Here is a 27,847-nt window from a genome sequence, read left to right on the forward strand (position 1 = left end):
AGAAACAGAGCTAGCAAACCCTGTCAGACCTCACCTGGTTTTGTAAGACCCAAACAGGTCCTGCACAGCATTACCTTATTGTTGGGACCACTGGAGAAAGTGGCTTTGCTGAAACCATCCCAAGTCCCTCATGCTTATACTCAGCCAGAGCTAAAAAGCCTTGAAAAATTCAAGAGTGCCTTCTCTATACCATACTCCGCAGTGCTCTGGGTTTCAAATGAGTGAAGGCACAGTGCAGATTGGCCCTGCATGGTGCTGTGCCTGAGCTAAGAAGCATGCCCCACACAAAAGGGGGAACAAAGTGCAACCTAGGAGTCCCAGTGGCTCTGCCAAAGTCAGCGAAGGGCCACTGGGACTTCATAACACCAGCCATGGCAAAACCAAACCGCTTCCACAAGGAGCTTAATCAGGTGTCAATGCAACATTATTCTTCTCTGCCAGTACTGGCTGGGATGATGCAGAGTACTGAAGAGGTGGTAGCGCTGCCATCCAAGAGCAGCACCTTCCTGCAAACTGCTGCTCGCTCTACAGCCCCTGCCCTTTTCAGCAGCTCACCAGAGTCCTCTCTCCAACGTCGCCTCTCATGGGAGGCAAAAGTCCAGCTGGGTGGTACCACTAGATTCTGTAGCTGAGAACGGTCTGGGTTTGCACGGCTCCACCCAGTATTAGGAGCTCACTGCTGGAGGTAGGATTTAAAGACACTTATTTCCCAGGATTTCCCTAGCACCTTGAAGAACCTGCCATGCTGCACCTCTCAAACATTCCCCACCTGTGCTCACGTGAGCACTCAGGGGACCATACTGCTGACATCAAAGTGTTTATTAGCCAAAGAATACCATAGTGATGAACAAATGCTACTTGTTCTCTCCCTCCAATCACTTTTCTCCTAAAAAAAACCCCAAAAAACCGAAACCAAACTTCATTTGCTTGGATCTTTGAGAAATGTAAAGAGATCACTCCCTTTTAGTTATGGATAAGCTTTTCCTTAAAAATACTGCTGGACAGGATTCCCAATGGTTTTGGTTTCAAATCCTCAAATTGTTAATATTTCTCAGCTTGTTAAATACAATATAATACCAATCATTGACACATCTCCAGTGTGCACAGTTCTTAGCAGAATAATCAGATCTGTTCATGTTTTAAGAATGGCATTTTAAAAGAAACTATAAATGAAATCTACATAAAACTAAGGATTAAAAAATACACTCCTGTTAAAGCCATTGCAATAACTTCTGTTCCTTGCCAATGAGCTGCACAGCTATGAATTTTTGAAACTAATACAATTCAATGGCTAAAGCCCAGCTAAAGCTCAGGAGAGATACAGAGAATGAGATCCAATAAAACAAAATCAGCTCTAGGAATACAACTGCATAAAATCCTGCTAAAATCAGACCTGGTGTTTTCCCATCAAACCCTCTCACTATGGGACAGAACGAAGCTGTAAGACTCCCTGCACTATTGCAAAGAATGAGGTGGAGTAGATGCTTCCGATTTGCTCAGAATTAACTTATGAAGAAAATTCTTGGCTCTGATTTTGGGCCCCTCACTACAAGAAGGACATTGAGGTGCTGGAGCGTGTCCAGAGAAGGGCAACGAGGCTGGTGAGGGGTCTGGAGAACAAGTCTTATGAGGAGCGGCTGAGGGAACTGGGGTTGTTCAGCCTGCAGAAAAGGAGCCTCAGGGGAGACCTTATTGCTCTCTACAACTACCTGAAAGGAGGTTGTAGTGGGGTGGGTGTTGGTCTTTTCTCTGAAGTAACAAGCGATAGGACGAGAGGAAATGGCCTCAAGTTGCGGCAGGGGAGGTTTAGATTGGATGTAAGGAAAAATTTCTTTCCTGAAAGAGTGGTGAAACATTGGAACAGGCTGCCCAGGGAAGTGGTTGAGTCCCCATCCCTGGAGGTATTTAAAAGACGTGTAGATGAGGCGCTTAGGGACATGGTTTAGTGGGCATGGTGGTGTTGGGTTGACGGTTGGACTCGATGATCTTAGAGGTCTTTTCCAACCTCAATGATTCTATGAATCTATGATGACAGAAAATCCAGTAATCAAACATGAAAGCCTTAATAAGGTGGTTGAATCCTGCGAACACTGAAATAGGGAATGTGATCCATGAGTGAGTGCTCTTCAGGCTATAGAGGTTCCTCAGCTTTAACGTCAAGCTTCCAGAAAGATCTAGAAGCTCAAACCTGGAGCACTGGTCAGATCCACCTGATTTCTGCATTAGCTAATATAAAATCCAAATACAAGGTTTAGAAATTCTATTCTTATTTAGCTCACAAATATATGTGGATTTTATGTGTCCTTGAATATTTAATTTCTTCTTAAAGACGACGACCAAGAAAAGGCAAGAAACAATGGGTACTGATCAAAAATATGGGTAATCAATTAGTCTATCTACAGGTTGCTGTATCCATGGAAAGAAAGTCACTACCGTGATTGAAATCAATGGAGACACATCAAGCTATCTTTAAATTAGCAACGTCAGGTACTGTGAGTAGCCTGGCCATAGTAGCAGGCTGCGACAGCCCCCCTCCTGTACTGAGCATATCTAGTTGTGTGGGTCAGCGCACGCTGAGCTCTGCAGTGCAGCGTTTTGAAGGGCTGCAGGTCAGAGTCTCTGCTCTCCGAGGACGTCCGCAAGTTGAACAGACCTGCCTCAGGGCTCTCCTGTGCTGGCACCAGCAAAGAGAGGCGCTCTCTGAACAGTGCTCCATCTCTTGACGTGCAATGTGGCATTTCAGGCTCTCGTCTACACTGAGGAAAATGCCAGCCTGTGACCCACAGAGAGCAAATCCAGCCTCTCTGCCAAAATTCAACTCTTAACTATAGCTGGCTGGGAGGACTGTCTTTCCACCTTGAAAAAAATTAATGGCTTCAGATATTTTCTGTTTGGACACCAGAATGAAAAAAAAAAAAAACAACTTATGAGGTCTTCCAAGGGATAGGAAGAGAAAGACCACCCCAGATCAGTTAATGTTCAGCCTGATGAGATAGCCGCAGACCTGCTGTTCAGTTCCCTCCCCTGCCTTTCCAAATGCCTGCACTCACCCCTCGCTAGGGGATTGTGTGTATTCGTGCAAATCCACTGAGAAGTTCAGTCTAATAGGTTTTTCTAAAGTCCAGCAGCTGGAATTAAAAACTGTGGCCATGTTAGGGAGATCAGGGTTACCAGCATTTTGACTAAAGCAGCTCTCTCAGCACTAAGAAGGACATTGAGTTTGTTCTTCTTGCAGCTTTCTTTTTTTTTTAACTCAGTTTTCTTGTTTCAAAATGAAAAGCTCCAACTCCCTTAAGTAATCTTCCATTTTAGGACTCCAAAGATTAACTGAATTAAACTTGACTTTATAAACAGTCTCAACAGAGCAAAAAAAAAAATATATCCTTCACCAGATTCACTGATTGTGAAAGAAATTTTATCCAGCTTCAATCAGCATCTTTTAGCTTCATCTTTAAATAAGAATTTTTAGGAACAAATCGCTTTGACCAGACTAGGAAACACACAGCACTCCAACGATACTAACAAAAAACTCTTGACATGATAGTTGATTTGTTAGCTCTCAGTTAAATGTTACAGTGCTAGAGATGGAATAGCCATCTAGCTGAAAAGATTAAAAAAAGACCACAATCTAAGTTGATTTACAACCCTCTGAAAGAGCACAGGATCGTTATTAAGAGCAACCACAATTTTACAGCTTATTGCTCGCTACTGACTTACATCACTAGCCTGCCGCAAATGCAAAGCAGAATATCATAGCCAAAAATCACTAGGACAAGCAAAGTGAACCAGCATAGCTTAAGCCACCTTGAACATACAGTCTGCGATCATGTTTCCCCAGCCAAATATAAAGTACATGTTTGAATGGCTGTTCTAGCAAAGCAGCTCTTCTTCAGTCACGTCTTTTGCTTCCTTCAACTTTCAAATTAATTCCACAGTTATTCTCTTCAGAATAAAAGGGATTTTGGCCTGCACTACTGATCTCAGCACCTCATTGTCCATGTTTCCGTATGCACAGGATGCCCAGATGCAAGATTTATGTCTCCCTTCACATAAAACATAGTTATGGCAAGTGTCAAAACCTATTGGTAATTCTGCTCCGCAGCGCTGAAATAACATAACTCATCTCATCAAGCAACTAGCACTTGCACAGTCAGAAACTGGCTAAAGGTGTTCATGATATCCTAAACTTTGAGGTTGCAAATTGCTTCATCATTCATTTTCTTCTACCAAGGGGCTGAGGGCAGGGAGGTTCCCATTACAAATCAAAGTTCTTGCACTTCTGGCAGTCCAGGTCAGGCAGGTTTGCATCACCGCTCTCCCTGGCTCTTGTACAAAACACAGACTCAGGCATTGCCAACAAAAAATGCGTCATAGCTTGGAATGATCCTCAGTTGTCTGAATTGTAGATGCTCAGATAGACAGGAAAGAAGCCACAGCTGGGGGGCGCGGGAACTGGGGTTGGGAAGGGAAGGAAGGGGCTTTATATTGAATTGCCTTCAGACAGTGCTTTTCCAGGGTAAGAGGGCTAAAAAAGGCCAGCTTCCCATGGTTCATTTCCCTACAGTAAATAGCAATCATCTGCTGTTAAAAGTGAGAGCAAGGCACTTTACAAAGTAAGCTTTGCTAGTGTGTGTGTGTTTATTTAACTGCATACTATTCTAAAGCTGCTAAGGATAGTCTTGTGGCTAAGTGTTACCTTTAATCTTACTTTCCATTTCTAGCCCTTGTTGATTTTCCAGCCTACTGTCTTACACAGCTTCACTGTGGTTTTCAACCACCGTATTTTATTTATGTCACTGAGAAATCCTGTACCTTTCCCTCTTCTGAATTGGAGTGCATGAAAAAGGGATTGTACAGCCAGATTTGCAGGGAAGAGAAAGATGCATACCATTTATTCACGTTAGGAATATTGAGTCAATTTATCAGTGTCCTGATCTGCAGATTGTATATATTCCATATGCTCTCAGACAGTTTTCTACATATACAGTTGAATTGCATTCCTGAGAGATGCTATGTGATTCGCTAAGCATATTTCTTGTTCTAGAGAGAAAAATGTAAGTTTTCTCTGCACTTTCCAACCCTAGATATGGAGAATACATTGTGCTAGTAAAGATAATAGCATTTTTTTTCTATTCATTTTTGTCCTTATCCTTTTACAAACATTTGCTGTATGTGGAAAATGCAAACTGAAGTGTTTGCACAGTGATATCTGATGATGATTTGAAATATATTATAATACTTTATATCTTCAAGAAAAACAATTGCATGTGCAAATATCCCAGCGGGAATATGCTTGGACTTTAAACAAAAAAAAGCTATACAAGAACCCCAGGAGGACATCCATTTCCTGAAAAGTTGTAACCCTGGAGGAGTGAAAAGCTAGAAGCAGACAAGTAATTCAGCATGAACTCCCAGGGCAATACTGGAGCAAACAGCAGTCTTGGACTGCAAAAACAGACAAGTATCAAAGTGGGCAGATGATCTTATTGTTGTAGACAGGCTGGTGAGACAGACTGGAACACTACCCACCCTTCGGCTGTCCATATTTTAAAAACAGTGTTGGACAGCTGGACCGGGTACAGAAAACCATCACAACCATTTGGGTTTTTCTTTGGGTGGAGTGGCTTGAGAAATAGGAGTAGCGGAAAAAAGCCATGCAGTGAGGGAGCATGATTTGTCTTACAAAAGATGGCAGAAGGGTGATGGGATTACAGTATGAAAGTACTTCACCATTAGAAAATGCTTGGTGCTAAAGAGATCTTTAGTCTATTGAAAAAAGGCACAAAGAAAGCCATCAGTTGGAAGATGAAGACAAATTCAGCAGTGACAGTGATTAACCACTAGAGCCAAGCAACCAGAGGAAACAGTGGCTTCTCTGCCCCTTAACGTCTTCAAGACTTAATGCTTTTTTGGAAGATAAGCTTTAGCCCAATGTGAATTATGTTTTATCCCAGTGCAAGCTATTGAGCTGCATTACATGGGTAATGTAATTATCTGTGATACAAGAAAGGTCATAGGAGATAATCTAATGGTTACTCCTGGCATTGCACTCTATACATTTAGGATAAGGTTCCCAAATGTACATGTTCCTTAGACATGTGGAACCAAGGAGATGCAGCCATTATCCATTGTTGCAGATAAAGAAAGTGAGCCACAGAGGATTAATTCCTCCTTATCTAACTCATGTCAGAATCCTTCTGATTGGAACCGTGCTCTTTTATGAGCATAAAGCTTGCTGAACTTGATCCAAACACTCAAAGAGCTTGATCCTTTGGAGATGGTCAATGCCCCTCAGTCCCTTTAATGTCAGCAACAGTGGGAGTTGCTCAGCGTTGCCCAGATGATGCTCAGTACTACAACTGAAAGCAATTTGTAATGCATTGTTTTCAGGAGCAGATCCAGAAAGCAGCCCAAGGGCTTCTCAGAAGCCCATGCCTGCTCATTCACTGGGCCAAAGGCAGAGGATGCTCTCTCGTCAGCTATGTCCACAGTAAGGCCCTATCAAAGCCTCACGCAACAGTATGCTCTCCCTTTGGTTTGGGTAGCAGTAGCTAGCAACCAGATATTTGGCTCCATATTGCATGTTTATGAGCTTCAGTTTCTTAGACCAAAATGCAAGAACTCTGCTTGTGGAAAGGGAGGGGTTTTGCAAATACCTGATGACAGAGAAGGTGGATTTCTCTTTCAATTCTTGAGCAATAAAGACTCTGTTCTTCACCCTCCCCTCTATGCTGCTCTACAGCCATAGGGATCAGGTTTCTAAACTGATCAGAAGAATAATTAAAAGAGCTGTTCACCCATCTCCAGCTATCAGTCAAAAGCTTTGTTTCCTTCCCAGGTTAGCACCATTATGTGCTACCTCTGTGAAGCAGCAAAACTCAAGTTATCTTTTGGAAATTTGAAAATCCTCTGATGCCAGCAGCAGGATGTTTTAAAGGATGTCCTGTGAGGAATTTCAGCTTAAAAGTAGAGAAAAACCTACTCAAACCTTGGTTTGAGTTTGGCAATCAAACCAAGCACACAACACTTGTGTGCAGAATGTCATTCCCTGAGGTCCCTGAGCCATGAGATAACTATGATTAATCTAGTCCTCATTAAGAATGTCTAACCCTTAAATCCCGTATTTTCTTCACACTAAAGAGCTATGGGAAAAGAGTTCCTGGAAAGCAACCATAACCCCTAAAACCCAAGTAGCAAACTGCACTTATGCCACTAAGGGTATCTAAGGACTCCAACTGTGTCATGAAGGCACCACCCTTTCTTCAAACTTACGGTGCACTGGATTTAAGAAGCCAAGTTCAGTACAGTTCACAGAGCAATGATTTGGCCAGGATTGCCAAAGGGCACACAAAAAAACCTTCAGAACCGCGCTGCTGTTATGGAAATTGCAGCTAGACAAATGTACAGTCTTAATTACAGTAATGCGAGCTTACATGTTCCAATAATGATTATTTCAGAATGGTTTGGGGTCAGCTGACATTCATTTAGAGTATCTGGTTTCCAAATCCTTTTTTTCAGAGCCCAAAGTTAAGCAAAGGAGAGCTGGCAGTGGTTAGTTTTATGGATGAAGGCCTACAAGGGGCACAATGTTCTACCTCAAAATAAAAACACTGGCCACAGCATCTAAAATTATACACGACTGTTGTGATCGCTTGACCAATGGTAACTTCCCTGCCTTGCTAATTGAAAATATGGGTTTAATAGCCTGCAAGACAAACAGTCCAGGTTACGAGATCGTCAAAGAAAATCTGATATATATATATTTTTGTTCTCACCAGTTTGGAAACCTGACCCCTATAGCTGGAGAGGGGTATAGAGGCGAGGATGAAGAATATATATATATATGTTCTAAAAGGAAGTGACAGACTTAACTGACATATTTCAAAGCTGTACATACTTCTTGGGAACAAGACAAGTATAGTCAAGCCAAGATTATTCTTAAAGTTAAATCTGTTCTTTCAGAGCACTCTCCTGAAAGAGACATGGACATCACCTGCTGTAGGACGCAACGTTTAATGTTTCAGTGCAACTTTATCCCTTTTAGCAGGTTTATTAGCACAGGTCAAACTCCCACACTAATGCACCTGTCCAGCTTCTGTTTCAGAGCTGCTTTGTATCTGGAAGCCTCAGGAGAAGAGCAGAGCAGGTTCTCGCCTGCCTGAAAAACACCACAAAGACAAACCTCGGTGGAGGGTGCAGAAGCCTACTTACAGCTCTCTGACACCAGTGTAACCCAACTTCAAATACATAATTTCAAGGCCTGATTAAATTCCTTTATACCTTTAAAACACAAGTTCTTCTGATAATTTCTCCTGCTATGCAACTTTAGTTTACAGTACAACCCATTTCCTCTATTAACAATTGATAGCAATATTTGCTTTTTGAGGCTTCCCTAAAACGCGAACTAACCTAAATTTATTTATTTTTGTAAACTACCGGTTCTGCTAATTGTTCTGCAGTGCTCCTTGCTAGTTTAGGTGTCTGGTGCACAGTCCGAAACGTGCAGTCTGGAGTCCTCATCCTCACCAGACTCTTTACAAGAAGTGCGCTGCAAATGGTTGGGTTTTAAATAAAAGTTTGTTTCCAGGATTCCAAAATAAGAAAATACACTGTTTAAAGATGTAATTTTCACTCCCTCACAACTAAAAAGACAAGCAATGAAAAATTTTCTCACCACTGTAGTTAAATAATTTTTAAAAATACCAGCACCTTACTGACATTAAGGCTCTTCTTCCTGTCTTTTCTTGGTGGCTGTAAACATTGTGGTTTCAGAGGACAGGAAGGGAAGTAGTCAGAGCCTAATGCACTACAAAAAAATATTTAAATGCGTTTTATAAACACCTATTTTGAATTTCTAATGCATTATGGTCCAGATTTCTCTACTGTTTGCTAAATATATGTATATGGAGAAACAAACTAGCATCAAAGGCTTGCAAAAAAAAAAAATCTTTCTCCTTATGCTTAAAACTATCCTTGCCTAAATAAAGCTTTTCCCTTTGAGTCTAAAATAAAACAGCAAGTCAATACACTTCTCTGGTGCTTATAATGTAGCTTTTAAATTTTACCAAAGCATATATTATTTCCACTTTCACATATTTTGTGTTCCCTCCTTAATCAGCCTTCTACTACTTTCTTACCTTTTTTTCTCTTGGTTCCCCATTGTAAATAATCAGGTCACCAGAATCATATTATTGGAGTACATAAGGACTCAAAATAATCACTCCAAGCAACATTCATAAAGAGAAACTCCTTGTTCACACAGGAATATGAAATAATGCACAGTACTAGACAAAACTCAGATTGTCCTACCACCTGCCATATTGTATATTCCCACCTCTTTGGAAGGCAGAATCATCCAGGATGCCAATGAATAGGGCTACTGGTCCCTTTTGGAAGGCCCTGTGTTGGCTTACACAGCCTCAGATATGCCTTAAATATAATAGTTTCCATATTTTCAAACCAATAACTTCTTATTTAAAAAAAAAAAAACAACCTACCAGTGTATTCTGCAGCTCCAGGAGCTCATTCTTCATAATTGTCTTTGTGGACCTGATACCTTAATCTAGGCCTGCCTTGTTTTGATAAACTGCATCTACCCCACCCCTTGTTTTATTTTGTGGGTTTGAGGGGAGAGTGTTGTTTGTTTGTTTTGTTGGGTTTTTTTAAAAGGCATTTAATGATGATCAACACACCATTAATCAATTCAGGCAAACATGTTTCATATTTGATACAACTAATGTCCATCAACCTATTTCTTGATGGCAGCATCCATCTCACCATGGTTAGACTAGTGACTCTTGAAAATAAACAGCCCATCATTATTAATTCCTCTGACATTCTGATAGAACATTTAATCATTATGAATTATTTTTGCATTAATGAGGATGTAATTAATACGCATGTCCACAGGAATTCATGAAGATTTAATAATTAATCAATTCATAGAGGTTCTAATTCCCAAGGAACATAGATCAAGTAAATCAAACAAATGTTCCCAAACACCAATTTCATGAAAGGATGCTGTATTTACACAAATAAACCCAACTAATATACTGACATTTTAGGGTTCCCCCTCACTCCTTGAGAAGAAATTCCCCAATCCTTTTCTTGAATATCCATTTTGGCAACATGGAAGTTCTCATGAAAATGGCATTCAGACAGCTGTGCTTACATAAATGTTTCCTAATGCTGCTCAGTGCCCTAATATACAGCACATTTCCTAAATGACAATGCTGTTTGTTTCCAGTTTCAGCATTTTGTAAATTCTCTGAATTTGTATATGAAAAGATAAGCACATCATGTGAGTTCCTCCAAAAGTCAGCTAACATAACTGTACACAAACTGTAACAAAACCAAAAATGGTCTTATAGGGATGTGAGAGCCTCTGTTCATAAATCTGATTTCAATAATAAATCTTAACCTTTTGAGCAATATCCCCTGCTCCCCTACCCTGCCCCTCTAGCCTCCCAGTATTATGCTGTAGGGGATAACACTTGTCATTATAATATTAGGCACGAGTTTAAACTGCATTTAAACCAGAAGATTGCAAGATCCCCAATTGTTGCAATATAGGTGGAGCTCCGTACTAAATGGCAGCATTAAGCTTTACTTCATTATATTAATACTTTCAACATGTACTTGTGTAATTTTTTTTGTTCGTCAGAAAATGGGAAATCAGATGTCACAGATTGCTATGCCTTCCAAGGTATGAATCCTCTTTCTGCAAAATTACGAGTCGAAAGTAAAGTCATATAGTAATTTTGAAATTCAATGTCTGCAGATATGAACATATCCTTCTGCAGGCAACAGCCAAAACAGAGGTTCACTGTAAATCCAGGGGGAATATCGTGCTGCACGTGGAACGGTAGCGTGCCATAAGCTCCACTCCTGTTCCAGCACAGGGCTCGCAGGAGGATGCCAGTCTGGTCTCCCAACCAGGGAGATGCTGTGGGAATCCTGTGGCTCAGTTACTGTGCTGTCTTAAAACCTCATTTAGGAACCAAAATTATCTCTTTTCTGTACTCATGGTTTCCCAAAATCACCCATTACAAATACAACTTCATTTCGAGCAGCCACAAAGCCTGGAAAAAGTCCTGGCTTCTCCACCTTTGACTCAGGTACTTCATTTCGCCAGAAAGCTATTAACTTGTTGCCCAGAGACATTTACCTGACTTGTGCCACTTATGGGTTTTCTTACATTTAGATGAATAAGCCATTATAGGAAAGATCTGGACCACTGAAAAAAAAATGGTCTCTACCCTTGAGAAGAGATCCATTTGTAGTAGAAAAGACCAAGCAAAACAACGTTAAGCACTGTTGCTCTTAGCTGCTATCTTGTTATCCAGGAGCACCTATCCAACAAGAAGATACTGGAGGCAATAACAAATACCCTCTGAGGTTTTTTTGCTTAATTACTGCTGGTATTCTCCCTCTTACTTGGTACAGCTCTCAACCAGCTACCTCTGAATGAAGAAATCACAAAAGACGGGTCAGCTAATACAGAAACCTAGGGATGAGTCTCAGCAGCTACATTACAGATTTCAAAGCCATCCCAGTGGTCCCAACTGAGCACCTGTTGAAGGGTGGGAGAAGAGAAACCAGCCCTAAGGAGCCCTGTGGCACAGGGTCCTCTGTGCCACTCAATACTGACAGCAGCCGCTTAACACCAACTTCTGGGATTTGTCTGAAAGGACTATCTTATGGTCAAATAGCATAAATTTCCATACTGAGATATTTTTATCTTACTAGTTTTACTTAAATAATTTATTTTCTAAAGAAAACCATTGCAGATTATCTTGGGAAAAGTTGCCTACACTGCCAAGTTAGTTTGCTGTCTGTCTGATGTTCTCTAAAAACCCATACACCATATCCTCCTAAAAGACCTCCATTTCTTTTTCTTTTCCACACTGGAAATTCCTCGCTTTAAATTGACTGGCATTCAGAAAATAGCCACACTAGAAAGCTTAGCACAGCAAATTAGTCTGAAGTAGGTGTCTCACTGGGCCAGGATCAGTATGGAGACTTAATCTGTAAACTGGTTTCCACAGACATAAATTAAATTTAAAAGGCCTGGAAGACATGTTCACAAATGAGTCCTGTAATTTAAATCAGCTCCTCTGCAGTGCTGAGATTTAGGAATGTTTGCGTAGTTTTTTGTTGGTTTTTTTTGTTTTTTTTTTTTTTTTAATTTATTGCTTCCTGCATGGTCACTTGAAAAAAAAAAAAAAAACAACAAACAAACCCAGCTGTATATCATTGTTCTGCAGACTTCAGAGAAAGGAAAAGAAACTGCTTGGTTCACGATCAACATTCACTACAGGTAATAGGCACTGATTTACTTGCCTCAGACTTCCAGTTCTGAATTATGCGCAAAAAGCCACTTGCGTTTCAATGGTAATACATAAGTGCTCCTAAATTCTTAATTAAGGTCACCAATCAAAATGGAAAAATTCAGCAGGAACACAAATAGCTCTGCAGGAAATTTTATGGTAAATGAAAAACATTTATTAATTCACAGAGCCATTGCAATCTTGACCTGACATAAGGCTGAAACAGTTGCAGTTTGTTCATACAACAGGTGCCACAGTCAAACCATTTTTTCCATTTTGAAGGACTCCAAGAGCTTCCTCAGAGGCCCATCGTCACTAAAAGTGTTTGTTGTTAACCAACGAGAGGCACTTCTTAATACGCCTGCAATGTATCTGCAAATGAAAGGCTGGCTTCAAATCAGGACAGTCTGGTCCAGCCAGGAACAGTTAACTGGAAGTAAGAGTACCCCTGTGCTCCCCAGGACAGTTCTATAAGGAACCAAGAAATTTTAACCTAAATTTTAGATGTCCATTACCTGGACCTGGGTCATAACCAAAACCACAAGTCTCTGCTTTTAACATATCTTTGGCTATCTACAATTGTCTTCTATACATTCCTCCACAATGCATGAAATCCTGCTGTTGCTGCCATCCAAGGAAAGACCTACCACTGCTTTCACCAGGCTGGGATTTTAGCCATTTTGTACAGCCAGGAGATCAAAGTGAGTTACACATGTGGTTTATGGATTCCTCTGAGGGCAGAAAAAGAAATTCAAGTGACCCTCAAACAAAGGATGGAAAAGAAATGAAAGGGGAAATGATGATATAATTTTAGTTTGGATCTATCCTAAGACAGCTAGAGAAAGCCATGGGAGCATTATATATATATACATATAATTTTCCTACCCCATTATAAACCCAAATCTTAGGAAAAAAAAAGGGTTTTTAACTACCACATTAAGTTCTGCAAATCTAGAAGAACCCTGAAATGAATGTTTCTTGTCCTGTTCCTTCAATCAACCAGAGATATGCAGGCAAAAAAAAAAATCTACCACCCAGTAGTTCTCAGCTATTTTCCATTGACCCATCGCCATTCGTCTCTTTGGAATTCCCCATTAAAGCACCAAAAATCTTCACCGATACAGAAAATGTTCTACCCTGTCTTGAAGCTGACACCTGCAAAGTTGTATGCTCTTGTGTTTCTGCAATCTCAAAAAAAAGAAAAAAGCAGCTTTGCTCTCAAACCCGGTAATAGTGCAGGGTTCAGTACATTATACAGCTACACCTACCACTTTTTGGTAAGGCAAAACTAATTCTTACACTTGCTACCCATTATCAACTGGAAGGTCTTCTTCCGTAGCAATTGCCCCTGAACAAAAAATGAAGCTTCCAGAAGATTGAAGATACCCTTGTGTAACCAAGGCCATACACAGGTCTTCACACAAATACCCAAACTCCCTTTCTGCTTAAGGCTCAGGAACATTCAGGGACCAGAAAACAGATTAGCATTCAAATAATTTATTTTAAGTAACATCATTTTTTAATATATTGCCTGAATAAGTACTTCTGTCTATATCACACCGTCAAAGAATATCAAATATGAAAAATGTGGCTTTCTGGCCAAGCCATGTTATCACTTTAAGATTAATAGTTTTCTTTAATATGATAAATATTTCAGAACATAGAACTTGTGTAATAATCAGCTCTTTAAAGACTGGGGCCTTTTTAATCTACTGAGCGTCAAACAGGGACATTTACAATGAAGTACAAAGTTCCATTAAGAGTTCTTTAGCAAGGACAGATTAAATTGGCTTCCAAGGTCTGGTCAGCCATATATATGTTTCTCTGTGCAAGAGATCTTCATCTTGCTAAAACTTTTGATAGCAAGGTTGTGGTCATCCACAAATTAATAACTCAGTGTCAAGCTAATTTACTGAAGTAACTCAAATTAAAACACAAACATACATAGAGGCTGAAGTTACACCTTGTTATTTCAGCTACCAACACTGACATCCAACACTTTTTTTTCTTTTCCTTTTTTAATTACCAAGAATATATTCTGGAAAGTTTATTAAGTAAAAAGTTAAGGAGGAGATGACAAACGTTATATTAAATCAACTCCTCTACACCACCCAACATTTCATATCTTTAAAGTAGTTATCAGGCACTTCATTACACCCTTTTGATATGGAGTTTCCATTAAGCAAATACTCCTCACTTAGATGTTTCTTTCTTTGCCTTGTATTTTCCTAGCTAGGGATTAGCAGCTTCTAAAGAGACTGCAGTAAGAAAACCATATAAAAATGTGGCTTAGCATGATGTCCTTGATTAGGGTCTGTAAAAAGAGGAAATTAAGGATGAGAGTCACAGCTTGCTACTCTATATTCAGTTAGGACTGGCTTCTTTGTGGCTGTGGTTCATGCAGGATGTGCAGTTAGCTAATACAGCCCGATTCTGGCAGCAGAACAATTAGAATGCAAAGCATAACTTAAAACATGCTCTGGCAATATTTTTTTCCTTTGGCTGTGACATCTTCAGCAGACTTAAAACAGCAGTCATCAGATCGTATCCTATGCTGAAATTCCAAACTCATATTCTGAAACCGAATGCAGCTTTTAAAATACTTAACGATGTGAAAATTGAATACGATATGACTGAAGAAAGCAAGCGGAGAAGGGCTTTGATGCCTACACAAGCACATATGTACAAAATCTAGGAGAAAAACAAATGCTATATAACATCCTAAAATTGACCTCTGTTCTGTGGTGAGCTCAAAGCAGGCTCTTATGTCAACTAATAGGTCAATAACATGCTCAAGGTGTGCAATGCTCAAGCACACCACCACCAATAATAAATCTTGCACATCTCCCTTCTTTTGCATGACTCACTTTTCGCAAAAATTGTAAGAATTGGCAGGGTTTTCCTACCTAACAATAATCATCACCTTTTCTCCCCAGCTGGTCTGCACAGCTTCCTGATGAGGTGGCCTTGCTGCAGAGTATAGCACAAAGTCAAGTCACATGTAGATTAAAATACCTCTCTTCCTACACATTTCCACCCCAGGGCTATTTTTTCCTCCAGACACACATTCTTAAGCAGCCTTCTGTTTCACTGATGATAGCTCAGGTACTTCAATGGCAGCTTGAACAGAAATGTGAAGGAAACACAATACCCAAACAACCTCCGTCTCGGAAGTCTGTAAATTGCCTCCTGCCAAGAGCTAGGTAAGTATACTAGAAAATATCACTCTGGTTTTGCCTTATTACATTCTTTTCCTGCTATTGGCCACCATTAGAGACAGAGTGCTGTCCCAGACTGATGTTTGTCTGGATCTGGGACATTCTTAAACGTGCATGCTGTGCTCCTACACTCTGGTCTACCCATCTACTGCAAGGGGGAAAAGAGTTCAAATCCCCTCGCCTTTTCCTTTGGTATAAGGAGAATCCTTTCATCCTCCATTCTTAACAGGTAGAGTTTCCAGCAATTCTACTTATCCTCCCAAATTCTGTTTCTGTTATAATTCACTATCTCTCAATGTTATTTTCAATAAAAACCAACAAAAATATACTTAAAAGAGAACATCAAGTTGGGCTGTTGGATATTATCCAATGATCAAAAAGAAGCGTGGAGTCTTACTAATTTCAAAACCAGCCAATTAACAAGCTACAGTGACAAGCCAACCAAACACTTACAGAAATTACATACTTACCCTTTAGTTTAAGGTCCACATTGTGTCGCAGCCAAGGATAAACACCATAGTTTGACATGTCTTCAGGAATAGGGTGATTATATATCCAGCCATCACATGCAAATCGATAAAAGTTCTCACACGGATCTATGGATTGATTTATCTTGCTTAGGATGCCAGCAGCTGTAAAAAAGACACTACATAGATTTTGTGGAACACTTTTTCCTAAACAGAGAATTACACAAGGCCACAGTCCAGAAATGATGATTAACATTTACCAGTCTCTGCAATGTGATGCTGACCTCACTTGCAAGCTAAGCCTTGATGTTCTCTGGGGCTGATGTGTGCCCTGATCTCTGCCATTTTTAAAGAACAACAAGAGTACCACCCAGCTTCTCTAGCATCTAACAGTGCCTACATGAGAAGCAAAAAAAAGACAAAATATCTGCAATGAATGTTTTTGCGTGCCATACAGCAATGACCACTGAACCTAGCACTACAGGAACGTGAACTGCTGGAGCCAGACACCTGAAGACAGGCTCTCCATTGTTGCCAGGATAGAATTAATTGCCTGAGGAATTTAGTAGCAATACATATCAAGCAGATTGTAATTAGCATTCCAGAAATTATGCACTGTTTACCTTTAGCTGAATAGCTGCACAAGAAAACAAATCAGGTTCTGATCTACCATTCATTGGAAAAGATAATTGTAGTATTTCCAGCTCCATTTTGTGACTGCATCCCTGCCAGTTGCTGTTGCAGGTGAGACTGGTAAGAGAGAGATCAGTCTGACAAGCCAGAGACTTAATAGCTTTTGAGTATCTAATCATAGAATGGTTTGGGTTGGAAGGGACCTCTAAGGGTCATCTAGTCCAACCCCCCTGCAATGAGCAAGGACATCTTCAACTAGATCAGGTAGCTCAGAGCCCCGCCCAACCTGACCTTGAATGTTTCCAGGGATGGGGCATCCACCACCTCTCTGGGCAACCTGCGCCAGTGTCTCACCACCCTCAGCGTAAAAAGTTTCTTCCTTGTATCTAGTCTGAATCTACCCCCTTCAGTTTAAAACCATTACCCCTTTCATGCATTATAGTGATTGTGGCATAAATCTACAATAAATTCAGGCTTGGGGAAGAGTGGCTGGAAAGCTGCCTGTCAGAAAAGGACCTGGGGTTGTTGGTCGACAGCCGGCTGAACATGAGCCGGCAGTGTGCCCAGGCGGCCAAGAAGGCCAATGGCATCCTGGCCTGTATCAGAAACACTGTGGCCAGCAGGAGTAGGGAAGTGATCATGCCCCTGTACTCGGCACTGGTGAGGCCGCACCTCGAATACTGTGTTCAGTTTTGGGCCCCTCACTACAAGAAGGATGTTGAGGTGCTGGAGCGTGTCCAGAGAAGGGCAACGAGGCTGGTGAGGGGTCTGGAGAACAAGTCTTATGAGGAGCGGCTGAGGGAACTGGGGTTGTTTAGCCTGGAGAAAAGGAAGCTGAGGGGAGACCTCATCGCTCTCTACAACTACCTGAAAGGAGGTTGTAGCGAGGTGGGTGTCAGTCTCTTCTCCCAAGTAACAAGCGATAGGACGAGAGGAAATGGCCTCAAGTTGCGCCAGGGGAGGTTTAGATTGGACGTGAGGAAAAATTTCTTTACTGAAAGAGTGGTTAAACATTGGAACAGGCTGCCCAGGGAAGTGGTTGAGTCCCCATCCCTGGAAGTATTTAAAAGACGAGTAGATGAGGCACTTAGGGACATGGTTTAGTGGGCATGGTGGTGTTGGGTTGATGGTTGGACTCGATGATCTTAGAGGTCTTTTCCAACCTCAATGATTCTATTCTGTTCTATGATTCTATGAATATATGAGTTGAGTAACATGGAATATGTGGATACTGGACATTTTTTGGCTAAATGACCATATGTTTTGAGGCTTATCCAAATAACTGATTAAAAATCCTAGCAGGAAATCCGATAACTTTTACAGACTTTATGGTACTATTTCTAGCATCCAGTAACTCTTCTTCATCCACTTAGAGTAACTCTTCCTATGATATTTCTGTCTCAGCTGTAATTCTCTCTCTCACATTAGAAACTCTCAAACTGGCTACACTGAAGACGATTTGGTCCTTGGCAATTTTCTATCACTCCTGAAAAGTTTTTCAGCAAGGCAGGGCTCAGGTCTTGAGACACTATGTAGTCTCTACACAGAGCACTCTGAGCTAAAACAGTCAGGTCATGTAGGTGTCCGGATCTGCCTTGGTGCAAAATCCCAGCTTCTGCTGAGCTTACCAAAAAATCCATGTTACTTCGTGTGCACATGAGAAAAAGAAGGCCAATTCAGATTCAAACTTCTTAAGGGACTTTTTTTTTTTTTTGTTCTGAAGCTCAAGATGAAGCCCCCACACTTTTTTTTTTTTGTTGGGGTTTTGGGGGTGGTGGTGTTTTGATTAGTCATCCCACCTTTCTTAAATATTTGCACTTATTCAAGAATCAGCTCTGGAGGGCGGTGCCCAGGGTGGCCAAAAGTACTGTCACTGCAGCGCAGAGCAGAAGCAGAATGGCAAGAAATGTCCTGGTAATGTTGAGATCTGCAAATTTTTCAATTTATGGAGCCCCACAGAATTTGTCAGCATTTCAAACACAAGCCAAACACCTCGCATAGTATCAGCTTAATATGGTTCAGAATGGAAATACTCTTATAAGTTCACACAATGTCCACTTTATTTCTAATAAGACAGCTCTAGGGGCAGATTTCCAGATGTGGTAACTGTTGTTTGATCTTTGCTTTCATTATACTCGGTGATAAAACTCTCATTGATTTAGCGTGAGCAAAACTGTCAAAACTGACCAGTGCAAAATGGGTGTCTCTCAGGTCCTACCAAGCCTGGTGCCTTTAGCTTGCATTTAATGCTAATAGATGTCCCAGCTCTATAAGGGTTACCACATGTATCTCTGTCTGGGGAGAAGAGCCTGCCAATATGGAAGCAGTTGCAGATTTTGAGTTGTAGTCACCACATTACAATTGTGCAAGTCTGTGCAAGATCCATCCCTAAAGCATCTCTGTGCTTAACAATTCACTTGCTAGTTTTCTGACTACTGAGAACGAAACAACAAAATATACCTGAAGGTCAAGTCACCCAACATTTTGTTTCCTATTAAAAAAAATAAACCCTATGGGAAACTTTGAGTTAACCTGGGTAGAATAGAGTTAAAACAATTTAAAACGTGATTTTTAATTGTAGAAAATAAACAGATCTGCAGCAACTTAAACAGTGACTGTTTAAAAAGTTGGGGTTCCCTCCCTCCCCCCATTATTAATGAAGTTTTCTGAGTAAAATGTTATCATGGAAAAAATTTAAATGGTATAAATATCTCATTAACATACTATAATCATGATATAATCGAGAGGGTAAAGTTGTTGCTTACCAGCTTCAATGCATTCTGAGGTCAAACAGTACTTTTGCTTCGGATGAAAATTTATAAGACCTTGGCTAACTGCAAAATGGAAAACCATAATGAGATCATTTGTAATGAATTTTGACCATTGCAGCCAAATGTTTTGTACTTGATCATTCAAATGTCAGTGCAAGCTCTGGCCCTAATACATCTCTGACTACATCGATTTAAAACAGTTAGAATGTATATTAAGTAAATACTGCAGCTCGTAACAAATAATTTTCCCCTCCTGTGCCTGCTTTCTCCTTCCTCTGTCTTTGCCTGTAGGCAGCGTGGAGCAAGGGCTGTCTCCCAGTGTACGTTTGCACAGTGCCTGGAGTAACTTCAGCCTTACTCACTGGCAGCGAGCGCCACCACGATACAAACAATTAATCATTGTTGCTATCATCCTCCAGAGAGGCACTTCTCACAGCTGACAATGCAACACAGAGCTGTCTAGCCACCTTCTGCAGGGTTTCCACAGCTCCTCCCGAGCTGTGGGGCTTGTGCTGCCCCGCTGCACCTTCTCCTGCAGCAGCACTGCGCTGCCCGGCCCCACCGGCATGACCCAGTGCCGACGGGACGCTTTCAGGGTCCCCTTATTCCGGCCTGGAATAAACCAGATAGCAATGGGCACAGGGATAGCTGTGGTTTATAAGGTACAGTGTGGTTTCTGTCTGAACTGGCTCCCAAAAGTATTGTAATTGTATTTGCTTCCAAAAACCTTGCTGACAAGGACTATGAAATTGTCAGTTAATTTTGCTCATCTTTTAAAAATGTGTGTTACAGCTGCCACTGAAACTTAAGCATAGGAATTGCTAATTTCAGACACTGCTGCCAGGCAGCAAATCTGCAGATAATTGATACTTGGGATGAGGATGGGAGAGTCTCAGTAGACGTGCTCAGTAAACTTAAAAAAATGTCTCGTTATATCCATTATCTTAATAACTCAGTCAATGGCAAAAATAAAAAAAGCAAGAAAAACCAAACAAAAAACCCAACAATGGAATATACTAAGGTATCGTAGCTTTACCAGTGCTGATAGTTATAAAGCAATTTCTCCTGTAGTTATATATCGTTCAAAAGGGATAAGATGTGAAACGGTATTTCAGCACAGGAAAAATTTTACTATAAAAAACCTATAGCTAGAATTTAATATAAAGCTGTTTCATCTCTTCCAACATCATAGCTTTAATGACAATTAATGACAGAAATGGCTGAATTTCATTCCAATTTTCTTAGAAACTGAGAATGTAAAACTATTTCTGGACAACTTTACCAAAGCTTGCATTGACTCAGTGAAACACAGCACCTCAACAACCTTTGTAAATTAGCCAAGAAATACATGAGACTTTGAGGCATATAAAGACTGTAATTGCAATATTAAAGAACAGTAGAAAATAGAGAAGTGGAGGTCTCCAGAATATGATTTTGAGCTGCATGAGATACAAATAATGGATAATGTGCCTATTAATTAAGTGTTGCACTCCTCCCAACTTACCTTTCCCCCCCTTTAAAGTTAGCCTTTTAGAACCCACCCAGGTCTTGAAAGTTTGCTAGATTTTTTTTTTTTTCTTAACAAAGCAGAGAAAGGAAGGAAAATCCCAGACACCATTTAATTCTTTTGCACTTGATGGAAAATGAGGGAAAATGAAAAAGAATCAGTAAAGAATCTCAAGTAGCCCTCGTGGTTTTGATACTTTATAAACAAAAGCAAAATACCATTTCAACTGTTTTTGTTCCATTTACAGCTTCATCATTAGAGCAAATTAAAAAAAATCTTTGGCAGTAATGTTTCCTTTTAATTAACAACTAATTTTGATTGAAAAAAACTTTGCCTGGTTTTGTTCTCTTGCCTTTTTGTTGCTGCTGTTGTTGTTGTTAAGAGAACTAACCATTACATTATTAATCACAGTCGTGGTTGTAACGCTCAGTGCCCCAGCTTCTTCCTTTATAAACCTGTTTCCAGATTATTAAGCAAATATACACCGTAATTAAGCTCCCCCAAAAAATCTGAAAGGGGAAAAGGCATACAAATATGCAGACGCAAATAACGTGGATGTTCCTATAATCTGAGAAGTCCAAAGGGCTACCAAGTCAGGAGGGGAGGCTACCAAATTGAGGTTCAAAGCTGCCTGACTTCTTGCCCAAGGGAGCTGGAGAGCCATCTGCTTCCTTTTGCTCTGGCCTCGGCTCCCAAGGAGGAGGTGGCTCCTGTCCTGCCACAGCCCACGCTATCGTCCGGAGAGCCGCAGGCAGGACCCCGCATGATGCCAAATGACTCCCCTGGTAGCTCCCCACTGAAGTCACGGTACAGCTACAGCTGGTATGAGCAAGTAACGGTAAATAAAAACACATGATTCTCCCAGATTCCTCTTAGAGTTGTAAGAGCTCTGAGAAGAAGAAACAAGAGAAGCAGGAGAAGGCTACGTTTCACTCCTCAGGCTGGAAAACTGAAGGGAAATTGTTTCAGGTCTACCAGAAACAGCAAGTTTTGCAGATTAAATGAAAATTGAAGAAAACGTCATCTTGAGGTGCCTGAAATGTTTCACGTGACCAGAAATAATGGTCTCCTTTTCCACAGTTTAATAAAACTAAAAAAGAGTTAAACTTAAACTTTCAAACAAAACACAGTGTCACAATGAAACATGGAAATATTGCATTGGCAAAAAGTTAAACCAACACAGTTTAACTTTTTTCCTTTATTCTTTTGGTTGAAAACCTCAGACAATTTCCAAACAAATCCTAAAAACATTTTGGTTGACCCAAGGCCAGCATTTTTATTTTCTTAGCAGTTACGCCAATGAAAATTTTGACACTGAATCCATCTGGCTACTGAATAGGCCTCAGCACGCTTAGAAAACTATCTCTAAGAATTAATATATTTGCTTGAATTTTCACATCTGGTGTATGGATAAAGCACTTCTATCTCTGACAAGCTATGGTGGTAAACGGCTATTGTTTTTTTTACAAGCAATAAACAAACAATCTAGTGCTAAAAAAAAGAAATAAGGTCTCCACTACTCCCTGGTGTTCGATATTGTATTCTTTAAGTGAAAAAAAATGTTATTTCTCATCTAGAAAAAATATTTTGCACTAACAAGTTGAAGATTCAATCCTGCTCACGTTTATAAAGAGTTTTGTTGAATTGAGTGGGATTACTTGCATACACAAAGGTTACTTGCCTGCAAACGTTTGTAGAATTTGCTCTAGAGCAGAAAAACACTAACCGAGTGTGAGCCTGGTGCTTTAAATATTCTATAGAAAACCTGGCATCGTTTTCTCTGTTGTGATTATAAACGAAGCAGACCTTTCAAACAAGATTACAAGATCATAAGGGATTGGAGGGAAGCAAAAGATATGCTTAGAGGCTAAGTTGCCTCCAGTCCAGGGAAATCTGTGTTGGTCTAAAGAAATGAAAAGTTGGGCTGAATAATTCCAAAAGAGGATCTGTCTCTGTAAGTTCTTACAGGATATAACACTGCTTTCTCTTCTCTGCTTGGTCACAATCTGTGAATTCATAATCAGGGTTACTGATATGCGTAGTCTCACACATTTCTCCCCGTTCTCCGAAAGAACCCAATTCTGGCTAGAACACCTTCAACTGAGTATCCAAATTTAAATTCGGCATTCAAAAAGTTACATGAGCTCACGTTGCATCTTCCAGCTCTAGTGTTCCCACAACAAATCCCTTTCCTGACACATTTCCATTTTGGAATAAATATAAAATGGGGGGAAAGAAGAAGAGACCAAGATTTTCACCAAAACACATTGCAGAGCACAAACACTGGCACCAAGCAGACAGGCTGGGGAGGGTTGCGTTCAGGTTAGCCTCGACCTTTCCACTTACCCAAGAAAAGCGTGGTGCCTAGCACAACGGTGCCACTCACAAAGACGCCGAGGGCGATCCGCGTGGCTTTGCTGGCTGCTCTCCTGGCTTCGGGTACTGTCTCTCTTTCCATCGAGATGGCTCAGGATGTGCTCGCTCTCACAGAAGTCTGGTTTTCCTCTGCTGCTGTGGTAGCAGTATTTCAACTGTTCACAGACTGCACCCATGAGCTCTCCTCCTCCTCTCTCCTATTTACAACTCCAGGTTTCTGCCATGAACCATTTCCTAGGCACTTCCTGCTCTCCCCCTCTCAAAGGAAAATCACGCATAAAATAGTAGCTGTCTCCTACGGTTTCCTCCGACCAGGAGGAGGAAAGGCAAGCAGTGGCCACTGTACGTACAGCCCTTGCTGCCTGTAGAGCCTCTATGAGCCAATCGCTCAGCAGTTCCCCTTATCAGGGGTGCCGAACACGAGGATTTCACAACGTTGCTGAACAGATGTTTTAGCTATTCAAACATATAGCTGTAAAACCCTTTACAGTCAAAGCAGGGTTGCTGACAACTTTTACAAACACAAGACTGATGGAAGGTTTTCTGTTTTCCCCTTGCACTTATTTAAAAAGACTAATTATCTGCTGACTAAAGTTTCCTCCTCTTAAACCATTCCTGCTGCATCATTTGGCTTCACCAGAAGAGATACCCACTCAGCGGACAAATCCCTTTTTAAAGCTTCTTAAGAGCTCTTAGAATATCATGTAGCATTTTATTTTGGGAATTTGGTATGTGACACTGCATGCCAAAAATCACAGTCATGCAGCACAAAGCAATAATCAGCACAACCTACAGAAGTGTTGCTTTAAAAGCTAGATTTTTTTTTTTCCAGGCAAGATATTTCAGTCCTTGCTGATATGCAATGAATCTTAGGAGATGATCCCATGCTTCCAAGTCAAGTACTACTATGAGCTTAGTGGAAAGTATCTACTTGGCACTTCAAGTTGGTGGGGAATAAAAAAAAAAGCGCCCTACTTATATGGATTTCTCGGTTTCTGGCTTAGACTTGATGATCCTCTCTCCAGGTGGCAAGGTTTCCCCATTCATCAAGTAAAAAAATTAATCATTTCAGGATGAATTCTCTGAGCTGACTGTGACATTCAGCCCTCTGAGGAGCTCTCACTTCCACCAGAGCTGGACTCCCACGCAAAACATAAGGATGCAGGGAGAGGCAGCACCATGCTCGTGCTCCCAAGAACAGTTTATGTGTTTGAGTTACTTCTATACTGGTTTATGAGTTCTTATCTCAGCCCCCACCTGTCCTGATAAAAAACTGCACAAGTAGAAAGGAGAAAGGCATATGTCACAAGGTGCATGTGATGGCAGTTATCAGTTTGGAGACTTGAATGTTTTTTCCCTGTGAGCACCTGCACACAAGTTGTCCTGGATCCCAGATGGGCATAAAGGGAAAACCCACTCCATCCACAAGAAGACTTAAGAGTTTAACGGTCCTGAAACCCCTCACTCCTCAACCCCCTCTACAGCCTGGCTGGAGTCCTGCAAACAAAATGCCCTCATTTCTTATTCCCGTCCCTCTTTGTCAGCAAGCTCCAGGAGGGCATTCTTACCTCTGCTTGGCACAAAACAGGAAAAAAGCATTTGTTTCTTTTCATCTGCCTACTTGTCCCACATTTAACCCACGATTTTTGATGTCCATCAGCTGAGGAAGAAGAGGGAAACGATGCCACGGAACCAGGAGGACCACATACCTCCCAGTACAAGAGTTCCCATTTATGCATTAATGACTCCGTGAGTGTGAGTAGATCCCTGGTTATAAACAGCCCCCAGCACAAGTCTGTTATCAGCACAGGTTTGAAAAGGTATCTACGCAACGTTGGTGCTATTGAATCTTTATATCAGAAATCATTAGGAATCTCAAAGGGCCTGCCAAAAGGGCAGAGTGTTGACATAGAAAACGCATGGACACTCTGGGATCTCAACACTTAATCAACTTTGCCCATGATCCGAACGCTGAGTAAATCTCAAAAGGACCCTTTGACAAGCATTTGCTGTTGATTGCCTGAGGGTTTTCCTTCTGTCAGTATTGAACCACTGATAGTACAAGTGCTGAACAGTTGTTAGACCTATGCATACCGTCCATCATCTTTATATCCCCCCAATCAACATTAAATGATCACATCCGTATTCGAATTCCCCCACACTTTATAACTTTAAAGTTTTGCTCCCTAGAGAAGTACTACAGCCTAGCATGTACTGAATATCATGCTCTATTAGCGTTTCATTAACAGAATTTCTCTTTCAAGGTATGATCTCTTTCTAGGATAAGATCAGGCCAAAAACCAAGAACACCTTTCAACAATGCAAAGCAGCAACTGGTTACTTCCCTTTGGAAAACTGTGGGGGAAAGAGGGAAAAGGGAGATGAAGAAACAGGTAAGAGGTAGAGGCTGGACAATTCAGTCCTCTCTCCCAAATAGGAACCTTAGCCAAAGCGAAGGTGAGGGCTACAGGAGCGTGGAGATATCCCAGCAAGCTCCAACTACAGGACTCCTCTGGAGAGTCAGCCCCAAGCAGCACATGATCCTTCTGGCACGAAAATCACAATCAGCTGCCAGCAACAGAATGACTTCTCCAAGCTTGGATTTGTGGGCTTATTTACGCTGTGGCATAGTATAAGTGTCCTTCCCTCTGGCTGTAGAGCCTGGCTGTAGTCAGTAACTCATCTTGGTTTCTCCAGCACATACAGAACTATGAAATTAGGGCTAAAACACAAACAGCTGCAGGCAACAGCTGCAGAGATCCATTTCTGGCAGTATTTGAAGAGGTGCACGGAGCACATGTGAATCGGCTTCTGATACTGCTGATTAGTAACAGAAGTTTGAGGGATTTGATATGTGTTTTGGATGAGTGTGCTAGGATTTGGTTGCCTTGCTCATCATAAGTCCAGCAGCTCTTTGGCAGGTACACGATACGTGGCCACGCTTACTGCTGGAACTGCTAACAGCACTCCTGCTGTTATAGTCCAATAAGGCACTTAATGAGGCTGTGCACAGACTCTGTGAAACATTCATAAAACATTGAATGGACACAGGGGGAAAAAGTAATAATTAAATGCAACATGCTCTAAATCACTCAGAATTGCCTCTGACCAAGATCCCACTCAAACAATAGGATCACTCTGGCACCAGGACAACGCGCAAACTTTTCCACTCAAACCCATATGCAAGAGCTGGCAAACCCTCTGGAACATGCTCTGGGCTGAACCACGGCAAAAGTGTCCCAGTTTCTGTAAAAAGTCTGTCTACATATGCAAGCGTGCATGCATGCACGTGAATGCACACTCACAAATACAAGCGCATGCTTATTACCTTGCTGTTTTATGAGCAGACACAATTCTTACTTCCATTGATTATGCCAGAGTCAGGCAAGAGTGCTTGATCAGAGCTAAAAATCAATAGTTCTACGTCAACTTCTTCCAACATAGTTTGGTTCAAGGAAGTTCCCATTTCTTGAGGTTTGATTATTCAATAGACGCACAAAACCCCACGTTTTGCCTAGTTTTCACTGGCAAGTCAAAATCAGTTACACAGGTGTCGCTGAACATCTGGAACAACAAAACAGCCTGAGGTCAGCACACATTCAGCCCAAACTTGCTGAAGGACCTGCCTGCAACAAGCCCAAGCACTGTAAAACACTTTGTCTTTCTTGCATTTAGGTAACTTCAAAATGTATTAAAACAATTACTGATACTTTTAACACGGACAGAAAAAACAGTTCAGTTTTAATCGTAAAAACCAAAATAATGCATGTAAAACACATTAGGTTACACTAATACATTAGTTATAGAAGACATTTCCTCAGAAGACGCTGTCCTCATTGTGCACATTAAAGACTTGCCCTATCTGGGGGGGCAACTGACAGGTTACCTTAGAGGAATTAGTTAAGCTTGACAGAAGCAGTTCACAATCAAAGCATCACAGCTTTGATGATGCCCTATGGAGCATTTTTAGCTCATGGTAAAAGGAAGAATATAGCCACTCCCACACTGTTGGAGGCAGAGCTACCAGATACAGCTTGAGTAGCTTCAGCAGAAAAAGCACAGAATTACAGCCTGTGAAGTTAAAGGTGTATTCAGAGGTATATGCTGGCTTCATTGAAAGAGATTAATTAGCATAGGTCAGAGTAAAGACCATATTTTCATTTCATTTCAAGTGTTCCACTGTGGGGCCTTGAACTGTTTTTTCAAACCATGCAGCCATTGTAGCCAGAATTGGACAACTGGGCTTTGTGTACACATGATGTGCTTGAGAAAAAACCCAACATGTTGCGTTTGAAGACAGCTTGACCATTTGTCCTCAGATCTCTCAATCTCATAAATGACACTCTTTTGGCTACAAAACCCCCTAAATTTCCATGCTGCAGTCAACAGCAACCACACTCTGGCACAAATCAGTCCTTTATTCATGTGACAGAAACAGCTGGAAATAAATAACTCCATTGTTTTCCACTAGTACAGCCACATCACACAGGGTCTCAGTGCAGCTGTGAGAATGTGGGTCATTAATTAAGAGCCAACAGGCCTTGAA

General features: G+C 41.1%; 1 protein-coding gene across 1 annotated transcript in view; it reads right to left on the reverse strand.

The window, feature by feature from the left end:
- PHEX (phosphate regulating endopeptidase X-linked) overlaps positions 1–23,628 on the reverse strand; it is a 109,713-nt gene extending 86,085 nt beyond the window's left edge. The window contains exons 1-3 of the mRNA XM_076328889.1: positions 23,272–23,628; positions 19,413–19,481; positions 16,018–16,179 (exon numbers count right to left, since the gene is read on the reverse strand). Coding sequence (XP_076185004.1) covers positions 16,018–16,179; positions 19,413–19,481; positions 23,272–23,383 — 343 coding nt within the window. The 5' untranslated portion in view covers positions 23,384–23,628. The remainder of the gene's footprint in view (positions 1–16,017; positions 16,180–19,412; positions 19,482–23,271) is intronic.
- Between the last annotated feature and the right edge of the window lie 4,219 nt (positions 23,629–27,847).

This window comes from Aptenodytes patagonicus, chromosome 1 (genome assembly GCF_965638725.1).
Source record: "Aptenodytes patagonicus chromosome 1, bAptPat1.pri.cur, whole genome shotgun sequence".
NCBI lineage: Eukaryota > Metazoa > Chordata > Aves > Sphenisciformes > Spheniscidae > Aptenodytes > Aptenodytes patagonicus.